Consider the following 20,242-nt stretch of genomic DNA (forward strand, 5'->3'; position numbering starts at 1 on the left):
TTTCCTAATTTCCAAACTAATATTTATTGAGTATCCACAACATGACTAGGCCTCATTAATCTCAGAGTACTGAAAGTAATTAATCTCAAAATAGAGATGTTTTAATTAAAACTGCTCAACCAACTTGTGCATACATTAAAGCTTCAATACACGCCATTTCAAAAGGTTCCTAATTAACCTAAACTACATATAAAAATGGGAACTAATGAATCGTCATTTTCCTCTACCAAGAGGTGTCATTTCTTACCTTTCAGTTTGAATGAATATTTAGCTTTAAGTATTTCCCATTTAAAACAGAGAGAAAGAGAGACCTAAAGAAATGTCCTTTTAGTCCTATTTCCTCCTTATATACAGAAATACTATAAACTGGTCATTTGCCATTTAAGAAGTGAAATATTGGCAAAAAGTTTAAAATTAATTTCTCTAGAAAGCTTATTTTTAAAGTGCTTCACAAGCCAGGAGCATCTGAGATCTTGTTTCCTGGCATATGTTGTCAGTTCCCCTCAGACACACTCTTATAAGAAAAAAAAAAAAAAGCCCTGGTCAGTGTGGCCCAGTTGGTTGGGTGTCATCTGGTGCACCAAAAGGTTGCTGGTTTGATTCCCAGTCAGGACATGTGATGGGTTTCGGGCTCAATCCCCAGTAGGGGATGAGCAGTAGGCAACTGATAGATGTTTCTCTCTCAAATCCATATTTCTCTCTCACATCCATGTTTTTCTTTCTCTTTCTCCCCCACATCCTTTCTCTCTAAAATCAATAAAAAAATTTTTTTAACATGCTTCACAGGCCATTTTGTCCCTGTGGATAGGCTCTTAGGGATAAGCTTGACAGCCACCAAAAGGAGGCTAGCTCCTAAGAAAAGACAGCAATTCACATTACGTTCTTGATTTCACATCTACTTCTGTTTGGGTGCACGTTGTAACATAAACATGTTAGACAAGCTGAGACTGAAGGTAGGAGGAGACCTAGTTCAGTCCTTACCCTTCTGCTACCTATCAGCTCTATGATTTTCGTCAAGTCACGTAACTCTCTTTCCAGTATTTTCCTCAGCTATGCAATGAAGGAGTTCAATCAGATCCCTAAAGACTCTGAGTGTAGAATTCCATAATCTCTGCTATAATTTTTCTTCTTCCATTGGGTATTAGACTATAAATTCAGAAATAAAAATTTCAGAAATATATGTTACTTTTAATCCTAGATAAATCAGTAAGCACTAATAAAAGATCATTTTAAATAGAATCGTCTTTAGACCCTACTATCTATAACACCTTCAAGACCTTTGTAAATCTAGAGAATTGTGTCTATGAGTTAAGTGAACTCTCTTGCATCACAAATCTAATAGGATGTGTGGACTGACTCCAAGTATGACACAAAAGCATCAAAATCTAACTTGAAACACAAGTAGGTGCCAAAATAATCACTTAAATTAACCTGCAGGGAGCTTGGTTTTAATTTTCTTTTTGGCATCAATGTTAAGCTATGAAAAAAGTTAAAATAAATATGAATAACATCAAAAAACAATTCACAGTGTCCTCTTGTAATAGATGAACCAAACAAAAATGAGTAAAATGATGGATACTCATACCAAGGTGTGGTCTGAGGTAATGTTAGTAAAAGCTGCTAATTCTGATCTCCTATCCTACAGCACGTTGAGCGGTTCTGACTGCTCCATAAGCACAAACTCAAGATTTACAGCGGTTAAGTCACTTAATGCTTACAAAAACTGAACAGGGTCAATATTAGTATTACCTTCATTTTGAAAATAAGGAAGTATAGCCACCAAAGGTTAAGTAATTTGTTTTAGGTCACAGAGGCAAAAAGGAGTGGAGCTGAGGTGGAACCCAGGCAGTCTGACTGGAAAACTCACGCCCTGACCCCCATGCTGTGAAGCTGCCCTGCCAAGTCATTCTGCTCTACTCCAAGCAAATTTACCCTATGCCTGTCGGAAGAATTGCCTCAAACTGTTTATTTAGTTACATTATTTAAATGCATGCTGGCAAGCGGGCTAAAACAGCAGAGTTGAAAGTACTACTGATGTCCTTTGTTAACCCAGGCTGCCCGCTAGCCCACGTGGCCGCCCATCTTGAAGGCTCAAGCACCGCTGCCAGACGCAAAGGCCTTAGCTTGCTCTGCCAGGCCAGCTCTCATTCTCTAATTGGTCTTGTCCTCTGGCTACACCCCCGCACCCCCCAGTGAATATTACTAAAGGCTCAATATTTGGTCCTTTCATTTGCTTTAAAAGCTCTTTCTCTACAAGAATTCAACCACCATCTCTAGAATGCCAACTCCCAAATCTAGGTCCAGATACAGAGTTTGGCCGATAAAGTAATAGCAAGAGCAGAGACACTGAGCCCTTGGGCATGAATTCTAGTTTGAATTCTAGCACTGCCACTCAATATCCTTGTGATCCCAGGCTAGTTACCTAGTACTCTGTTCCTCAGTTATCGCACCTCTAAAGATAAAAATAAAACCTACTTAATAGGCTGTTACTAGCTAATGTAAGAAAAGCCCTTAGTACAATTCCTGAAACACAGAATGCATTCAACACGTTTAATAATAATAACAACACATATTGGTTTTTGAGGATGACAGGCCAAATTTGAATGTTGGTTCTGACACTTACTAGCTGTCTCTCTTTGAACAGGTTTATTAGTCTCTCTAAAAACCTTGGTTGTCCTGGCCGGTGTTGCTCAGTGGTTAGAGCATTGGACCTCACACTGAAGGGTCTCAGGTTCAATTCCTGGTCAAGGGTGTGTACCTGGGTAGCAGGTTCGATCCCCAGTCCCCCAGAGGCAACCAATCGATGTGTCTCTCTCATATCGATGTTTCAAAAATCAATGGAAAAATATCCTTGGGTGAGTATTATTAATAAAACAAACACACACACACACACACCCCTTGTCTCCTCATCTTAAAGATGAGTCTACAACCAGAAGAGTAACTATGTAAACTAAAGGAGAGAATGCAGCTTTTCTTAAACCTGGCTGATCTCAGCAACTTCCAGAGTTAAAAAAAAATCCAAAAGCCATTTCCCAGATTCACTGACTCAGTGGCATCATCTACCAGGTGCTGATAACAACCATTCCCCTCACCCGGTCCCTCTGAATACGCCACGGGAGGGAACAATGCAGAAAGGTTAAGGAGTGTCGCCCAGGTCACGGTGCGCAGCGGCCAGGCCAAGAGAAGCGCAGGGCACGATGCGCTCCCACAGAGGAAGCAGAGCGGAACCGGTGGCAGACAGGCCGGCGGGCTGGCCCACGATGCGCCTCGTCTGCCTTCCATTTATATTGATAGCCACCCCCCCCCACTTCCACCACCAGACCTCCCCCAAACCCCAGCCAAAGAGACGGGCAGGCCAAGCACAATGTGACAGAAAATGATTTATCAGCACTGTCCAGCTTCCAATCTTTTCTAGAACATTGATTTTTCCAGAGTTATCTATCTTGATTCCAAAATAGCAAAATAACTAGTAAAGACATCATTTAGGTTTGATATAAATGGGACTTAAGTTATGAAAGAAAACAAATTTATATAAATTTCTATAATCTCAGAATACTTTGTTTAATGTAAAATATATAATAAAAATCAACTGGATATCCTCTTAATATTATTAGAGGACGTGTTCAGTGTTTACTGACTCCCTGATTACAATGATTTGGTCCAAGGGAGGGGAAAGTGATCTAAGTTGATCAAATGAGAATATTTCCACAGAATTTTTTTTTTTTTTAATAGAGAGTGGAAGGGGGGGCAGAGAGGGAGAGGGAAAGAGAGAGACATTGATGTGAGAGAGACACATGGATTGGTTGCCTCCGGCACACACCCTGACCAGGTCAGGGATCGAACCTGCAACCCAGGTATGTTCCCTTGACTGGGAATTGAACCCATGACCCTTTGGTGTGAGGGCTGACACTCTAACCACTGAGCCACGCTGGCCAGGGCTCCACAGCATTTTTAATCTGAGTCCTCCTTTACCCTAGGGACTTTACTGCAATATTGTAAGCCTGGAACTATTTGGTCACTGCTCCTGCCATGCGGAGATATCCAATGAAAGTAGAAGAGAAGGAGGCCATCATCTTGAAAAAAGCAGGCAGGGCCGCACCAACACACATAAGAGGAAGCATCTAACCTCAGGATCCAGTCATCCCAGAGGCCAACTCTGCTCTGCCTTTCTCAGCCACATTGGCCAATAAAATACCCTCTCATGCTTAAGTGATAAGGTACATTAGCGTCTCTTGTAATTGAAAGAATCCTAACACAGAACTATTTTGCACGGTAGGAGAGAAAGGAAGAGGGATCTTTGTGGAATAGTTAACACTAGAATGGAATCTTAAAAAAACAGAAGGAATTAGCCAGATATAAACAGTTTAAGAATATGCAAAATTGGGGGAAAAAATGCAAAACTATAGATTAACAAAAGGCATGCAGAAGTTGCTGAATAAACTTGTTAAACAGAAATTCTCTGAGCATACTGTATTTGCAAGTCACTCTTGGGTAGTGAAGGTCAACATCAAGATACATTTTAATTATGCTAAACTAGCAAGGGCATAATCTCTCACAAGTCAGGAAACAATATGGAAACAGAAAAAATAAACACCGAAGGAAATGCAAAAAGAAATGGACAAAAACACAATAAAACAAAAACGTTAGTGCACCACTCTACCTTTCCTGGTGCACCCAATCCCTTCACAAAGCGAGATGACAAGACTGGAGCGATAGAGGGCCTGACCTAACGGTACAGAATCCAACTGATGTGGAGTAAGTTCTATACCACTCAGAGGCAACTTCCAACTTCCAACATAATATCTACAACAATGGACTATGTTAGGCCACAAAGAGAAGCTCAAAACTCTCCAAAAAGTAGAAATATTATCTACACTCTTTGATTACCATGCAATAAAATTAGGAATAACAGATAAAAGAAACATTTAAACAAAAACAAAACCACTTACCATTTAGAAATGGTTTTAAATTACCTACTAAAAATCTCACGGGTGCCTGGTGGTAGACAGGGCAGGAGCCCACTCCACGTCTCTACTGAGGTGAGATAAATAAAGCTGCAAAGAGCCATATTGCTTCCACCTTAACAATGAGAAAAGGCCAAGTGATCTACAGAATCGTAACTTTTCCAGAGTCTACCAGGAACTGAGTTTGCAAAATAACCAGTCTGACAAGCCCCTCAAGAAGAGATGAACCAGGAGCTCTCCCTCCCAGGAGCACACCCACACCGTCCCCTCCTCTTCATTCTCCCTCACCCCCACCCCAGGTGTGTTACCATTACTGTACCTTCCTCACTCCCAAGCTCCAAGGGCCCTTCCTTTGCCTCTATAACTCATTTCCTCAGCCATTTCTTCTAGGAATTGCTTCTTCTACCTCTATGATTTTATAAATAAATGTTCTCTTATTTAAAAAAAAAAGAAGAAACACAGATACTATTATTTCTGAAAGAGCACAGAAGAGGTGGCCACCATACAAATGGGTAAGAATAAATCAGTTACAACTAACAAAATGTTAAAAGCCAAGTGTGCACTGAAGAGTCACTTTGGAATAACTAGGAGCCCCAGAAATAAGAGTTCACAGTCACTCAAAAACTTTTCCATGGGTCTCCACAGGGTGCTCAGAAAGACGGTCCAGCTGGGGGACAGGCACTAAGCCCTTCCCTCTTCGCCATGTCCCTTCTTTCCTAACCTCTGGCTTCTAGGGTCATTGGCTGCCTGGGGCAGAAAATTGCTAATAAGTGTCTATTGAATTAATAAATATGTGAAAAATATTCTCCTAATAGCTGTAAGCATAATATACAATGAAAGAAGTTCAAAATTAAATTGTTATAAATTGCAAAACTCATGTACAATTAGGTAACACACGTATTAAAAACGTTTGCCTTATTTCTAGTAAGAGAATTACAAGTTTAAGAATTTACATATCCCCATGTTTTCCCTCTATGATTTTTTTTTACTATCCTTCTTTCCTTCTTTCTCTTATAAGGTAGGGAGAACAGCTGACGGTCCAGAAGTCTTTGTGGAAGGTCTGTGGTGAGACCTAGGGACTGATAAGGACGGCCAGTAGAGAAAATGTTAATCTTGGCCCTGTTTATCTGCTCTCCGGGGGGTTAGTTTCCCAACTTTGTATCATCTGTCCAGCCTCTGGATTGGGCCAGGACCTCTAACTCTTACTTATGTACCTGCTCTATCTCCTCAATACTAGTTCATTAGCAAACATATCTTTCTTGGTGCTCTCTTCTATTAGAGATTAATCTAGAATTTAAATGCCTCCTTTGCTCATGTCTGTGATGTGACTAATAAGAGGTGAGCTTATAAAAGAAGAGCTTATACTATTCTGATGGCTAACTTTTAAAAATTGTGATATAATTGATCTATAACATTATATCAGTTTTAGGTATATAACATAATGATTTGATGACTTGATATTGAGAAATAAATAGCCTGGCCGGCGTGGCTCAGTGGTTGAGTGTTGACCTAGGATCCAGGAGATTGAGGTTTGATTCCAGGTAAGGGCACATGCCCATGTTGCAGGCTTGATCCCCAGTGCGGGGCATGCAGAAAGCAGCCAATCAATGAGTCTCATCGTTGATGTTTCTATCTCTCTCTCCCTCTCCCTTTCTCTCAATAAAGTCAATAAAAACATATTAAAAAAAAAAAAATGATCACCACAGTAGTCTAGTTAACATTCACCTCCGTACATAATTTAAAAAATTTATTTTCTTGTGACGAGAACTTTCAAGATTACTGTTTTAGGAACTTTGAAATATACAATACAGTATTATTAACTATAGTTGTCATGCTGTACATTGTAGCCCCATGATTTACTTATTTTATAACTGGAAGTTGGTATCTTTTGACCCCCTTCACCAGTTTCACACCCCCACTCCCACTTCTGGCAACCACCAACCTATTCTTTGTATCTATGAATGTATGAGCAGTTTCTTGTTTTGTTTTTAGATTCCACATATAAGAAAGGTCATATGGTATTTGTTTTTCTCCGTCTCACTTATTTCATTTAGCATAATGCACTCAAGATCTATTTATGTTGTCATAAAATTTTTTGATAATATTTTTTGTTACAAAACCAATATACAGGGTATGGCAAAAGTAGGTTTACAGTTATTCTTATGGAAGGTAATACAATAATCAATAAATAATAATACAAGAATAAACTCTGTTTTGTATACTCACAACTGTAAACCTACTTTTGTCCCACTCTGTATGCTCAGAACAGAAAAATACAGATTAAAAAGAAAAAACATCTAGATCACTCACCTAGAGATGACCAAGTTAATCTTTGCATACAAACAGATAAAACATAGAGAACCTCAAATTTATGTATGAACCTTTGTGTTCATAATTTAATTTAAAAAATGATTTATATTATGTATACTGTGCATTTCCCCCCAATTTGGCAGATTCTAAAAGAATCCTTCCATGTCATTGGTAATATTTCTGCAACAGTTAATGGCGGCTGCATAAACCCAGCCAGGTGTGGCTCAGCAGTTGAGCAATGACCTAGGATCCAGGAGGCCAAGGTTCCATTCCCGGTCAGGGCACATGCCCGCGTTGCGGGCTCGATCCCCAGTGTGGGTCATGCAGAAGGCAGCCGATCAATGACGACTCTCTCATCATTGATATTTCTCTCTCTCCTCTCTCTCTCTCCTTTCCTCTCTCTGAAATCAATAAAGATATATTAAAATAATAATAATATTCCATTGCATAGATGTACCATACGTCTTTCTTTCCAAAATCAGTTTTAGTAAACAACCCCTCCCTGAAGGACAGTGTGACTACTTCTAATTTTTTAATGATTATTCAAGCAAATAAAGGGGAGGGAGAGGTAAAAAAGTCACTCCAAAGTTTAAATCTCAATAACAGAGAAAATGAATTACATAATGAAAATCTTTTATTACTATACTTGATAGTCACCAGCAGAAGCAATCAGCAGCCTGAAAGGCTTTATGCCATAAAGAAAAAAGTGAAAGAAACACATTTATAAAGCTTCCTAAATTGTCCAGCACAAACAACCAAGCTTATGACAGACGTGGTTTCTGGATGGATGATATCAATGTACCCATTCATTTTACTTAAAAGAAAAACAGAAAAAAGTGTGTCATAAGATCAATAAGTCCAGAGTGAAAAACAGGTTTCCTCAAACAAATTCAGGATGATAAAGAATTTCATAAAATAAAGCCCAGAAATTTTTTTCCATAGACTTTCAAAACACTGAAAACAACAACAGGCAATTTTTATTTTTGAGTTGAAGAAAATGTGAGCAAAAGTCTTTAGAATAAAAAAAGAGAGAAGATTTTTTAAACATATCACAAAACTACAAACATGTAAAAATTAACTCCACAGGACAACAAACCAACAGGCTGAAATAAATGAAAAACACTGAGAAAAATACCTGAAACATGTGACATTTAAATAATTAATATTTCTTAATATACAAAGAGTTATTACTAGCAAATGAAAAATCAGAATAACTCCCTAAGAGCTAAATGGGCAGAAGACATGAAAAAGCAATTCACAAAATTACTAAAAATGACGAATAAACACTTGAAATATGTTGAACCTCAGAGAAATTAAAAGACTGACAATCCCATTTTTGTGAGGGTACCCCTGTAAGGAAGACAATGTAATTCAGAAGGACAATTTGCTGTAAGTATAAAAATATATAAAGTATATACATCTTTTGAGTCATTAATCTTACTTCTAGGAATTAACTTTAATAAAACAATTATATACAGCATATACAATTACATACTGTAGTTTTGCTTATCATATAAGATAAAGAAAATAAACCGTCTACGAGTAGAGAATTGGTGAGAGAAATTATGGTACGTAGGTACGTACAACAGACTAGCACGCAGCTATTAAAAATGTTAACAGCAGATCCACATTTGTTGTTGTGAAAGCCATCCATGAGACTGTAAGGTTTGCAAAATGAGGAATTAGAGCACAGAATATATGGTGTGATCTTATTAATGTCATGTGGTTACAAAGACTGTTACACAGAAATGTCTGAAAGGCTGGTCACCAAAAACTTAACAGTGAATTCTGGTGATTTTCACATACATTAGGATAACTTTCTGGATTTAAAATAATAAACATGCGTCATTTTTATAAAAATAAGAGACTCATCAAATATGACAGACTCAGCTGTTATTCCCAACAAGGTGGATGCTGTCAATCTCTAGTTTGGCTATTAAGGCCAGCTGGCCACTCAATGTTTGCTTTGTGTTCCTGTTACTTTGAGAAATGCCCTATAACAAACATTCTGTCTGCTTTTAGTCCTGGGTTCCAGGCACAAACTTTAGAAACCCTTGGAAATTCCTGAGTGGTTGTGTCTTTGTTATGCTAATGAGGTGACTCCTAGCGGGCCCCTAGATAGCTTCAGCATTGGGATTTCCAGTCATTGAACTCCAGGGAGTAAAGGGAGGGTTGAAAATGATGTGGCCAATGTTCCAATGAACGATGCCCATGTATGAAGTCCCAATAAAAACTCGGGACACCAAAGGTCAGTGGAGCTTCTTGGCTGGTGAACACCTTGATGTGCTAGGAGAGTCACTGCTCTGACATCACAGGGAGAGGGTGTGGAAGCTTTGTATTTTCTCCCAGATCTCACCTGATGTGTATCCTTTATAATAAAATTGTAATAGCACCTTCCTGGGTTCTGTGAATCACTCTAGTGAATTATTACATCTGAGGGGAATTGTGGGAACCTCCCAACTTGTGGCCAGTTGGTCAGAGTTTTGTGTGGTCTGGAGGACACCTACCCTTCACCTCAGACTTCTGGGTAGAGTCTGAAGTAGGGGTGGTCTTGTGGGGGACTTTGCCCTTACCCTGTGAGGTCTGCACAAACTCCAGGTAGGCAGTGTCAGCACTGTATTGCGGGCACAAACCAGTTGGTGTAGTCAAACCAGGTGAGTTGGCAAGAATGGTAAGCATCCTAATTAATGACATTAGTACTATTTTCTATAACTGATACTTTTGAGAGTAGATGTCATAATCTGGTAAATGTCCAAAAGCTTTGTTGATCAGGTTTTGTGATTTTTATACTGCAAACAATAAAATGCAATAAATGTTTAGCTTTCTTGGGTACCCAAACGCCTCTTGTGTACCATTCGTGCAGCTCTCCCAAGCATTACACCGCACACTGTGCACTCATCACTGTGTGCTGCATCTGTCTATGCTTCTCTCATATGCTAACCTGTGAATTCCAAAGCAGGAACCATCACCCACCTTGTATTCTCAGAGCCAGCCACAGAGCCTGGTCTTGAGCATGGTTTCGAGGCCAGAAACCTCAGCATCTATCTTCCTGTCTGTCTGGGTGACGGCCCGATCTTGCTGGGCCAAGAGCACAGCAAATGCCCCATAAGTTTGGTGAATGAATGACTGAGTCAAAGAAATAGTTCTGTAAACAAAAAACCACTTCTGTGAAGGAACATGCTTGAGTGGGTACTCTGGTGTGAAACTTCATAGCCATTTTGGATTCTTCTTTCTATTCAACTAAGTACCATGTCTGACAGGTCAGAGAAATAAGTAACCTCTGAAGGGAAACAGTAAATAAAATTCCTTTAAACACAACAAGAAAAAAGAGGATGGTGTCAAATATTCTTTTTCTCTTCTCTTGGATCTTTCTGTTTCTTATTATGACAGAATATCAGAAACCCAGTTTGAAGGACTAACCTTTCTCCCTTCTTTTAACAACTTATACACTCACCTTTTAATCTAGCATCGCCCCCAAAAGCACCGCAGCCCCAGTTCCCCGTGGCCACTGCAGAAAGATTCTCTGAAGAAACTCCAGGACGGATAAATCCGCAGTAAGCCTGCAGGATGAAAGAAATTTCAGCACATGAGTAGTCGACTAGACACTAGCAGTCTTTCTGACGAGATGTATCTGGAGCATTACCAAGCTTGTTATCTCTCTTTTTTTTTCTCCTTAAGGGCCAAAATAGAGGGAAAAACAGAAAATTGTGGTATTATACAAAAAAGAAAGAAATGGTTAATTCTGATATTTATTTGCTTTGATGCTGGGCAAATCAAAGCCCTTAAACCAATACAGGTCTCAGTTTCGTTTTTGTTTTTTTAAAATATGTTTTTACTGATTTCAGAGAGAGAGGAAGGGAGAGGGAGAGGGAGAGAGAGTGATCGGTCAGCTCCCTCCTGCACACCCCCTACTGGGGATCGAGCCCACAACCCAGGCATGTGCTCTGACCAGGAATTGAAACATGACCTCCAGGTTCATGGTTTTATGCTCAAACACTGAGCAACACCGGCCAGGCTCAGTTTCTTTTTTCAATTCAAAGACATATAAATGAAAATATCAGAGATATTTCAAGAGCTGATAGCATCTCAATTACAAACTAACAGGAACTAACTAAAGGAAGGAAAGACACTTAAGACATTGCTTTATTTGAAGGCTTTTGATCACCATTTTTTCATTAAGGTAAAGGGTTATTACTATTGTATTTCCTCGGCACTCTCTCTCTGATTTATTGGGACTAGATTAATAACTGTGAGTAGCTTTTAAATGTGCTTTCTGCTACTAAAACACTTAATAAGCAAGCAACTATATTATAAAAGGGATTCCTATACCTGATTACAAAATAACCTTAATATCCATTCCAGCTCCAAGAGTCTGTAGTTTTAAGCAGTTTTAAACTAAATATTTTAAAATGTACTTCTCAGTAACCTGAGAAAAGAATAATACATCCCAAGAATGCTGGCTAAGTATGAATTAGTGACCAGTTCATCGTGTATATGAGAAGACTGCAGCTCACGGCCTCAGAGGCTCTGATTTTCCAACTCTTTTGCTGTCAGCCTCGCTGGCCTTCCTGCCTTCTAGGGCCTCCTAGCTTCCTAAGACTATAGGACTGTATTAAGGGGTTGAATACAACGGCGAAGCAAATCTCCCTGGGTTCTCTCAATAGGAAACAAAGCCAGAAACACAGCTTATGCAGAACTGGAAAGGAGATAAAAATGATCTGTGACAAATGCTCCCAGAGAGGAACCAAGGACAAAGAAAGATGCTCTAAGAAACTCACAATAGACATAAATTGCTCTGAAGTTTCAACAAAGGTATAAAAGTATATTTTACCCACTGTCTGGGTGCATTAACGAGGCTATTCCTGCCACCTCTCCTAGGCTGTAAATCCTGATATGTATAAATCACAAGCTGCTACCAGACCATTATTCAGTGACGTGGCACAGAGCTTACACCAGGGCTCACACATGACCTGTATAATCAGATGCAAGGAGCTTCTGAACATTTCTTTCAGGTAAAAAATATCAAGACCTCAATTTTTTGAGCAGGTTCTTGAAAGATATAAGTCTCTCTGCCTTTATGCCAACAGGAAAGGGAACAAACTCTGTCAGAGGACATATACCTTTGGTTGCCTGTCACATTCTCCTGACATGCCTAGATGAAGAGATTTCTTAGCTTCCTAGCTCGTGTCATTTCTGTTTTGTACTGTCAGAATGGTTTTAATCTCTTCCTCACTGCTGTTTATACATATCTGGGCTAACTTTTCTTTAATAAAATGTGCTTTCTAAACTAAAGCCTAACAACAGAGAATTTGAAATATTTAGATTATTACAAGTGAAATCTAATATAAAGTATTAACCAATTTTACAAAAACAAACAAAAAACTATCTTAAAAAATGGCCAAAATGAAAACAAACTATAAAATTGAAACAAACATGCATTTGGTGTTTTTATCAAGTAAAACTTTAAAAAGATAATCAGAAATGAGATAAAATAATTACATAGTAATTACTAGATATGAAAAATAACTTTACAATAATTAAATACAAAATTCTTTTATTCTGTTAAAGCCAAGCATTTCCAAGGTCAGAAACAGGAGAGAAGTAGCCAGCTCCTCTAAATCCCCTTCGGAGAGCCAACCCATGCTGCTTCTCCAGTGAAGAGCTGGGGGCCTCAAACGTTGGAAACCAGGGCAGGGGATCCTTTCCTTTCCAGGAGTAACTGAATCACTTTAATAAGAAACAAAGATTGGTAAGGACAGAGACCTTAAAAGAGGTGCCAAGTTCCGACTTCACGGAGAAAGGTACTAGGTGCTCTCAAGAGCTCCACACAGGCAACAAATCATTTTTTCCCCACCCAGAGCCAGAGCACTTGAGATTAATGAGAGCAGCAGGAGTAAGAGAAAGCCAGCTAAACCTGAGTCACATCCTGACGTGACATTCACCAATGACAGAGCTACTTATTTTTCTACTAATAAACGACTTTAAACAGGGGAAAAAGGAAGCATTCATACCTCAGGACAGTAGGTGGAAGGTAGCAATGAGCACTTTAAGAAACAAAAGGCAGGAGGAAAATATGGGTATCTAGAGGCAAAAACTAGACCCCAACCAGGAAGTGGTGAAGATAGAAATGTAGGAAGCAAACAAAGCAAACAGCTGTTAGAACCTAAGGCCCAGAAATGGGTCCAGAAAACAGAGGGTCCTCGGGAACAGTGTGCCACCAACATCCCGGCACTGACGTGCATGAGCACACACTTACGTAAAGTCTCAGTCTGCAACATTCACTTTAGCAGGCTCAAGCAGATATAATTAAACTCTGTCTTCCACTATACTACAAATACATTAGATTTAGCAAACACTGCTCCTAAAGGGTTGCTTATTTATATGAAGTCAATCTAACATAATTGTTCAACTTAAATTAATACATAGTTGGTACTGATACTGATTTTCTGAGGTTTTAGAATATTGTGATTTCTTAAAAACAAACATAACATAAAAGACCCTTAAGCAGCTTGGGAACATAGTCAATAATATTGTGTTAAGTCTGCAGTGACAGATGATTACTAAATTTAGTGAGGTGATCACACTGCAAGGTATAAAAATGTTAAATCACTATAGTATACACCTGAAACTAATATAACTAGTATAATACTGTATACCAACTATACTTAAATAATCTTTAAAAGAATCTTTTGGAAGAGAATAGAATAATATTAATTAGGAGTCTTAAAACTATCCTTAGATTCAGTATTATCAATTTTGTAAATTTCTTTTGTTACTTTATTAAATAGCAACTGTATAAAGTTGTTTATTACTATAGTATGTACATGTATAATAGAGAAACCTTGGGACCACCTAATCATTCAAAACAGTAGTTAAGTCACAGTTTATCAATCCCACCAATTTTATGGCCATTAAACATATTATTATGAAGATTATTAGAAAGTATGAAAAATATTTATAATATACAGTTATTTAAATAGGTAAAATACAAAATTATAGGTACTTTCGAACACATTTATATAAAACTAAATATTCATTTGGAAAGACCTATACAAATAAAAACAACTATTTGGATGACTTTTTTGTCTATAAAACAACTGTAACATTAGTAAATTGATTTTGCATTTTAAAACTGCAATATAAGCCCTTGCCACGTTGGCCCTCGCAGGGGGCTCAGGCTCGATTCCGGGTCAAGGGCATGTACCTGGGCTGCAGGTTCTATCCTTGGCCCAGGTTGGGGTGTTTGGGGGAGGCAACCAATTGATGTGTCCCTCTCACACTGCTGTCCTGTCTCTCTCTCTCTCTCCACCTCCTTCCCTCCCACTCTAAAAAAACAAACAAACAAACAAAAACAATGGAAAAAAAACATCCTCGGGCGAGGATTAACAACAACAAGGAAAGCAATATAAAATGAAAGAATATGCAGACCTCAGCTTCCTTCCTCATGTGTGAAATCGAAGACTAGATTAGGTATCTCTTTGGTTACTGATTCTATATACTGAGAGACTTAAGGGAAAACCCACTAAAAATGATACATTTTGAACTAATATTCCTGAAAAGTAAAGTGACACATATTTCAAGAAAGTATTATAAATGAACAGATGCTGAACTTCTTAGACATATCGGCAGCAAGCATTGATTGGTTTTGTTAATCAAGCTCTGGTTTAATAGCAAGCCCCTTCTAAATCTGGTGATGAGTAATAAAAAAAAAAATCAATAAATAAATCAATTTTTAAAAAGGTAAATGGTAACGCTTTCCTGCCCGAATGGTCTCTTCCCTTTGTTAAATTTCTGACCCAGAAGCCTCCACAAAATATATCCATTACTTACTCTTACCTAAGAGTGTAACCATGGCTAAGTGCGACTTCTCACAGGTGATTTCTTTATTCCCTTGCTGAGCTATTTGCCACTTTTGCAAGCTGGAGTCATAAATCTTCCCAATCACAAAGATAATTCTTTAGCATGTCACCCAGCTGACCTCTCAGGGGATTAAACACTGCTTCATAGTATAGGTTGGATAAAAGGAGACTGACTTTTCCTTTTAAAACCCAACTCTACTTGCAGGTCACATGTCAGCCCAATAGGATAGGTAGAGCCTAGATGGAACAGACTGTTTCCAGAAGTAAGAAAGCACTTTGTGGGGCTGCCTTTCAATTATTACCTGGTGAGCAATGGCTAAAAGTAGCAGATTGGCCCCTAGAGTTCAAAGATCCACAATGAATTTTGATGGTGAAAACTGGTCTTATGCTTGTTGATTCATTTAGGAAAATGGAGTTTTTCTATTCATGTCTACGTTCTCCCTAGCATGCAAAAAAAAACAACAACTATATTGTGCAAGTCATCTCTAAAGTGATTTAACATAGACTTCTACTTTAAATTTAAGTTGATAAAACACGGGGAGATATAAAACATTTGGTACTCTCTCCAAGTTGTGTTGTCAGTTTCTGGAAAACTCCCTGTTGCTTGTATTGAAATTTATAATTAACACTATTTTAATAGGTAAGTGTAACTAATAAATGATGAAATGCTTTAATTTAGAAAGCCCAAAATTATCTGGATTAGCTTTCTAATTAAATTATCAGTAACATTTAACAAAGCCATTTACTGCTTTCTTTTTTACCAGTGAAAAGAATGAGAAAACGAATTCTTTGCTAACAGAGCAAATGTTTATGAATACAGGAGTAAATAAAAAGCCACAGGTTTACCAAATGGCTTCCCATGTGCCAGGCCCTGAACTAAGTGTGTTCTCAATGTTAGCTCATGTATTGATGGGCTACTTTATGCCTGTGGTATTTCCTTGTCTCATGGGAATTTAATAAAATTAAATTCTTAAGGGGGGAGAAGTTGGTTCCTCAAATTTTCTTTAAAAACTCTATCAAACAGAAAAGGATACTGAGCCCTGGCTAGTGTTGCTCAGAGGTTAGAGCATCGGCCCTCACACTGAAGGGTCTCTGGTTCTATTCCTGGGACCTGTAACTGGGTTTCAGGTTCAATCCCTGGCCCTGGTCAGGGGACTGTGCAGGATGCAACCAACTGATGTGTCTCTGTCACATCAATGTTTCTCTCTCTCATTCTCTCTATCCTTCCCCTTTCACTCCCTCCCTGTCACTCTCTCTAAAAAGCAATGGAAAAAATCTCCTCGGGTGAGGATTACAAATAAAATTTTAAAAAAAGAAAGAAAAAAACAACAAAAAGGATACTAAGAAAAGTATTCAACTGGAACCTTGCTCACAATATAGGATTATGATGAAAAGAGAAGAGGTAAGCCAGACATACATGCTTATAGAGTCATGTGTTAACAAATGCAGGAAATATTCTTAATGATTTAAGATTGAAACAGGTAAAAAGTCTGGAAAGACAGATATATTATAGTAATCTTCACATGTGAGGAGTAACCTTTTTAAAAAGTAATTTGAAGGTAAAAACTTATTTTCTCATGTTGCTCTAACCATATTTCACATGCTCAATAACTACAATTCCATCATCACAGAAAGTTCTATTGGACTTTCGGCTTTAGATTCTTTAGCTGAGTGCTAATCAGTTCATGATGAGTGACAAAATTAACCCAAGGTCAAAAAAGACCACCAGAAAGTGTCAGAACAGTCCCTGTTATCCAGGGTCATACATGTGTTGTGTTTGCACTGGCTAGAGGAGAAACACTCTCTAACACCTGGGGCACTGTTGAGTCCTTAGAAGGGTATTGCCTCAATAATGGTGTGAAATGAGCCCTGGTCTAAAGGATTTACCTAACAAAGCATCAAAGCAAGCCTCAGAGGACTGTTTCCAAGTAACTTATTTCTAAAACAAAGCTCAAAATTAAAGAAAAAATTTAAAAGCTCCAGCAAATAATGCAAAATTTACAACATTTGGCATCCAATCACAAATTCTCAGGTATGCAAAGAAGCAGAAAATACAATGCATATTGAGGAGAACCACCAGTCACTAGAATCAGGCCTGGAAATGACATAGATGATAACTTTAGTAGACAAGGACCTTGTAACAGTTATAACTATTTCATATGTTCAAAAGCAAGATGAAAGATTAACCATATTAAATAGAGACATGGGCCCTGGCTGGTGTGGCTCAGTTGGTTAGAGTGTCACCCCATGCACGGAAGGGCTGCAGGTTCGATTCCCAGTCAGGGCACATACCTGGGTTGTGGGTTTGATCCCTGGTTGGGGGCATATATAGGAGGCAACTGATCTCTCTCTCTCTCCTTCTCTCTAAAAATCAATGAAAACATATCCTAGGGTGAGGTTTAAAAAAATAAAGAGACATGGAAGATACAAAAATGACTCAAATTTAACTTCTAAAGATGAAAATTACAACTTCTGAAGTAAGAATTATAGTAGACAGGATTAACTGAAGACAGGCATTGCAGATGGAAAAATTAAATAACTTGAAGACATAGCAATAGAAACATCCAAAATAAAACATAAGAAAAAGATCATAAATATAAATATATTGTGATAAATGAATGATGAATGAGCAGTAGGACAACATAAGACAGTCTAAGAATACGTGCAATTGGAGTCTCAGGAAAGTAATGACAGCATGTTTTCTAAATTTAATGAAAACTAAATACTCACAGATTCAAAAAGCTCATTTAAGATTTGCTCTCTTCATCACGGATTTTAAGCAATTTGATTATGACAGCTTTGGTGTAGCTCTTCATAAGTTCTGTTGAGCTGCTTGGATTCATGAGAACTCAAAACAGAAAAATCATGAAGAGAGCTATACCAAGGCACATCTTAATCAAGTAGCTTAAAACTAGTGAAAAGAGAGAGTCTTCAAAGCAGACAGACACACACACACCATATACAGAAGTGTTACAGGCTGAATTGTGTCCCCCAAAATTTGTATGTTGAAGCTAAGCCCCAGTACCTCAGAATGTGACCATTTTTGAAGAAAAGGCCTTTGAAGAGTGGATTAAGCCTGGCTGGTGTGGCTCAGCGGTTGAGCATCGACCTATGATGCAGGAGATTGTGGTTCAACTCCTGGTCAGGGCACATGCCCAGGTTGTGGGCTCAATCCCCAATAGGGGGTATGCAGGAGGCAGCCAATCAATGACTCTCTCATCATTGATGTTTCTCTCCCTTTCCCATCCTTCTCTCTGAAATCAATAAAGATATATTTTTAAAAAAGGAGTGGATTAAGTTAAAATGAGCCTAATCCAATCTGACTAAGTCCTTACAAGATAAGGAAATTTGGATACACAAAGGGACACCAGGGGCATGTGTGCACAGAAGAAAGACCATATGAAGAGACAGTGAGAAGGCTGCCACCAGAAAGCCAAGGAGAGAGGCCTCAGGAGAAACCAAACCTCTAGCCACTAGAACTGTGAGAAAATAAACATTTAAGTCATAAAAAAAAAAAAATGAAATAAAAAGTAATTTGAAGGAAGGGGAACCTGGCTTATTTACTGCCTGTGTGACCTGGGGCAAGTTAGTCAGCTTCCTGAGGCTCAGTTCACTCTCTGTAAATTGGAGATAAGAACAGTGTCTACACCTCTCTGGGAGGTTAGAATTAAGCGCTAAGTAGAATTCCTACATACAGTAAGCAATCATTAACGTTAATGATTACTTTTACTATTGTTCCTTGTATAATTCTTTTTTAAAGTTTCTACATCCATTTTATTTGACTGAATCTTTTACGAAATATAAATTAGGATTAACTGCATATTGACATAAGTAATGGCAGGTTGAAAACAAATAAAGAACTGCATTACTGTACATTAAAAACGAATCCGTCTGCTTCATGTAGTTTCATCCATTTCACACTTCAATTGACACTTGGCTTTACAGGGCTTTATTTGCTTTATTTAGCATTTGAAGAATACTTAGGAAATAACCATAAATCTGTAACATTTTGAGTGATTTGAGATAATGTGTTTATATCCAAAAAGTTTATCTTTAAAAACTGTTATAGTAATATGTAAGAAGTGTAATTAATCATTCACTAACTCGTTTAACAAATATTTTTTAGAAGTTCCCATCAGCAAGGCAGTGTGCTAGGCACTGACTGAACTGAGTGAAATAAAACTTCTTCTGTTTTGTTAATGAGTCCTTTTGTGTGTGTGTATGAAGCATATCTCATAAGGTCTGTATATTCTACAAATAAATGTTTTTCAGTGTTGGTAACACTTATGTATGCTCAGGGTTATCTTTTAAAAAGATAGTATTTGTTGTCCGGCCAGAGTGGCTCAGCTGGTTGCAGTGTTGTTCTGTGCACTGAAAGGCTGCTGGTTTGATTCCCAGTCAGGTCACATGCCTTTCGATCCCTGGTCAGGGAGCATACGGAGGGCAGCCGATTTACGTTTCTCTCTCCCTCTCTTTCTCCCTCTTCCTCCTCCCTCCCCCTCCTTTCTCTCTCTAAGCATGTCCTCCGGCAAGGATTGGAAAAAAAAAAGATCTTGTTTGTTGCTAATTTCTAAAAGTGAATGATCTAGCTCCTTCAGAAAGTATTTGTGAGAATACAGACTTTATCCAATAAGAAAGGAAAATTCAAATCTGTTAATATATGATTATGCTTAAATACATTTCCTTTTTATATATTTCTCTCCACACTACCTACTGCTCATATAAATGACTTCTAGTATCAAGGACCGTGTGAAAAATTCACATATACATGTTTAATAAGTAACATCTGATGAAAATCTAAATATAAATCCTTTTATTCTATTGATGTATATAATAAAAACGTGCTTGGAAACAACTGCTATAAGGCAAGAGTTTAGGACAGTGAAACAGGCATACATTTGAAATGCAGTTAGAATAATAAAAGACATCTTTCAGGCAAGTTTCTGACTTTCAGGTCAGGTAAGAGAGAAATTATAACTGCTGATAAAACAAAGAACAGTCTTTCTGGATAGTGAAATTACTCACATTAAAACAACTTAATAAATTATATATAAGAAAATATGTGCAACAATAATTTAGATTCTCAAGCAGATTAGGATATAAGATAAT

General features: G+C 38.0%; 1 protein-coding gene across 2 annotated transcripts in view; it reads right to left on the bottom strand.

Moving 5' to 3' along the window:
* PARG (poly(ADP-ribose) glycohydrolase) overlaps positions 1–20,242 on the bottom strand; it is a 142,612-nt gene that overhangs the window by 4,638 nt on the left and 117,732 nt on the right. For both annotated transcript variants that reach the window (XM_087824258.1, XM_087824257.1), the window contains exon 16: positions 10,729–10,834. In XM_087824258.1, the coding sequence (XP_087680384.1) occupies positions 10,729–10,834 (106 nt within the window). The remainder of the gene's footprint in view (positions 1–10,728; positions 10,835–20,242) is intronic.

This window comes from Miniopterus natalensis, chromosome 14 (assembly GCF_054644295.1).
Source record: "Miniopterus natalensis isolate mMinNat1 chromosome 14, mMinNat1.hap1, whole genome shotgun sequence".
Lineage (NCBI taxonomy): Eukaryota > Metazoa > Chordata > Mammalia > Chiroptera > Miniopteridae > Miniopterus > Miniopterus natalensis.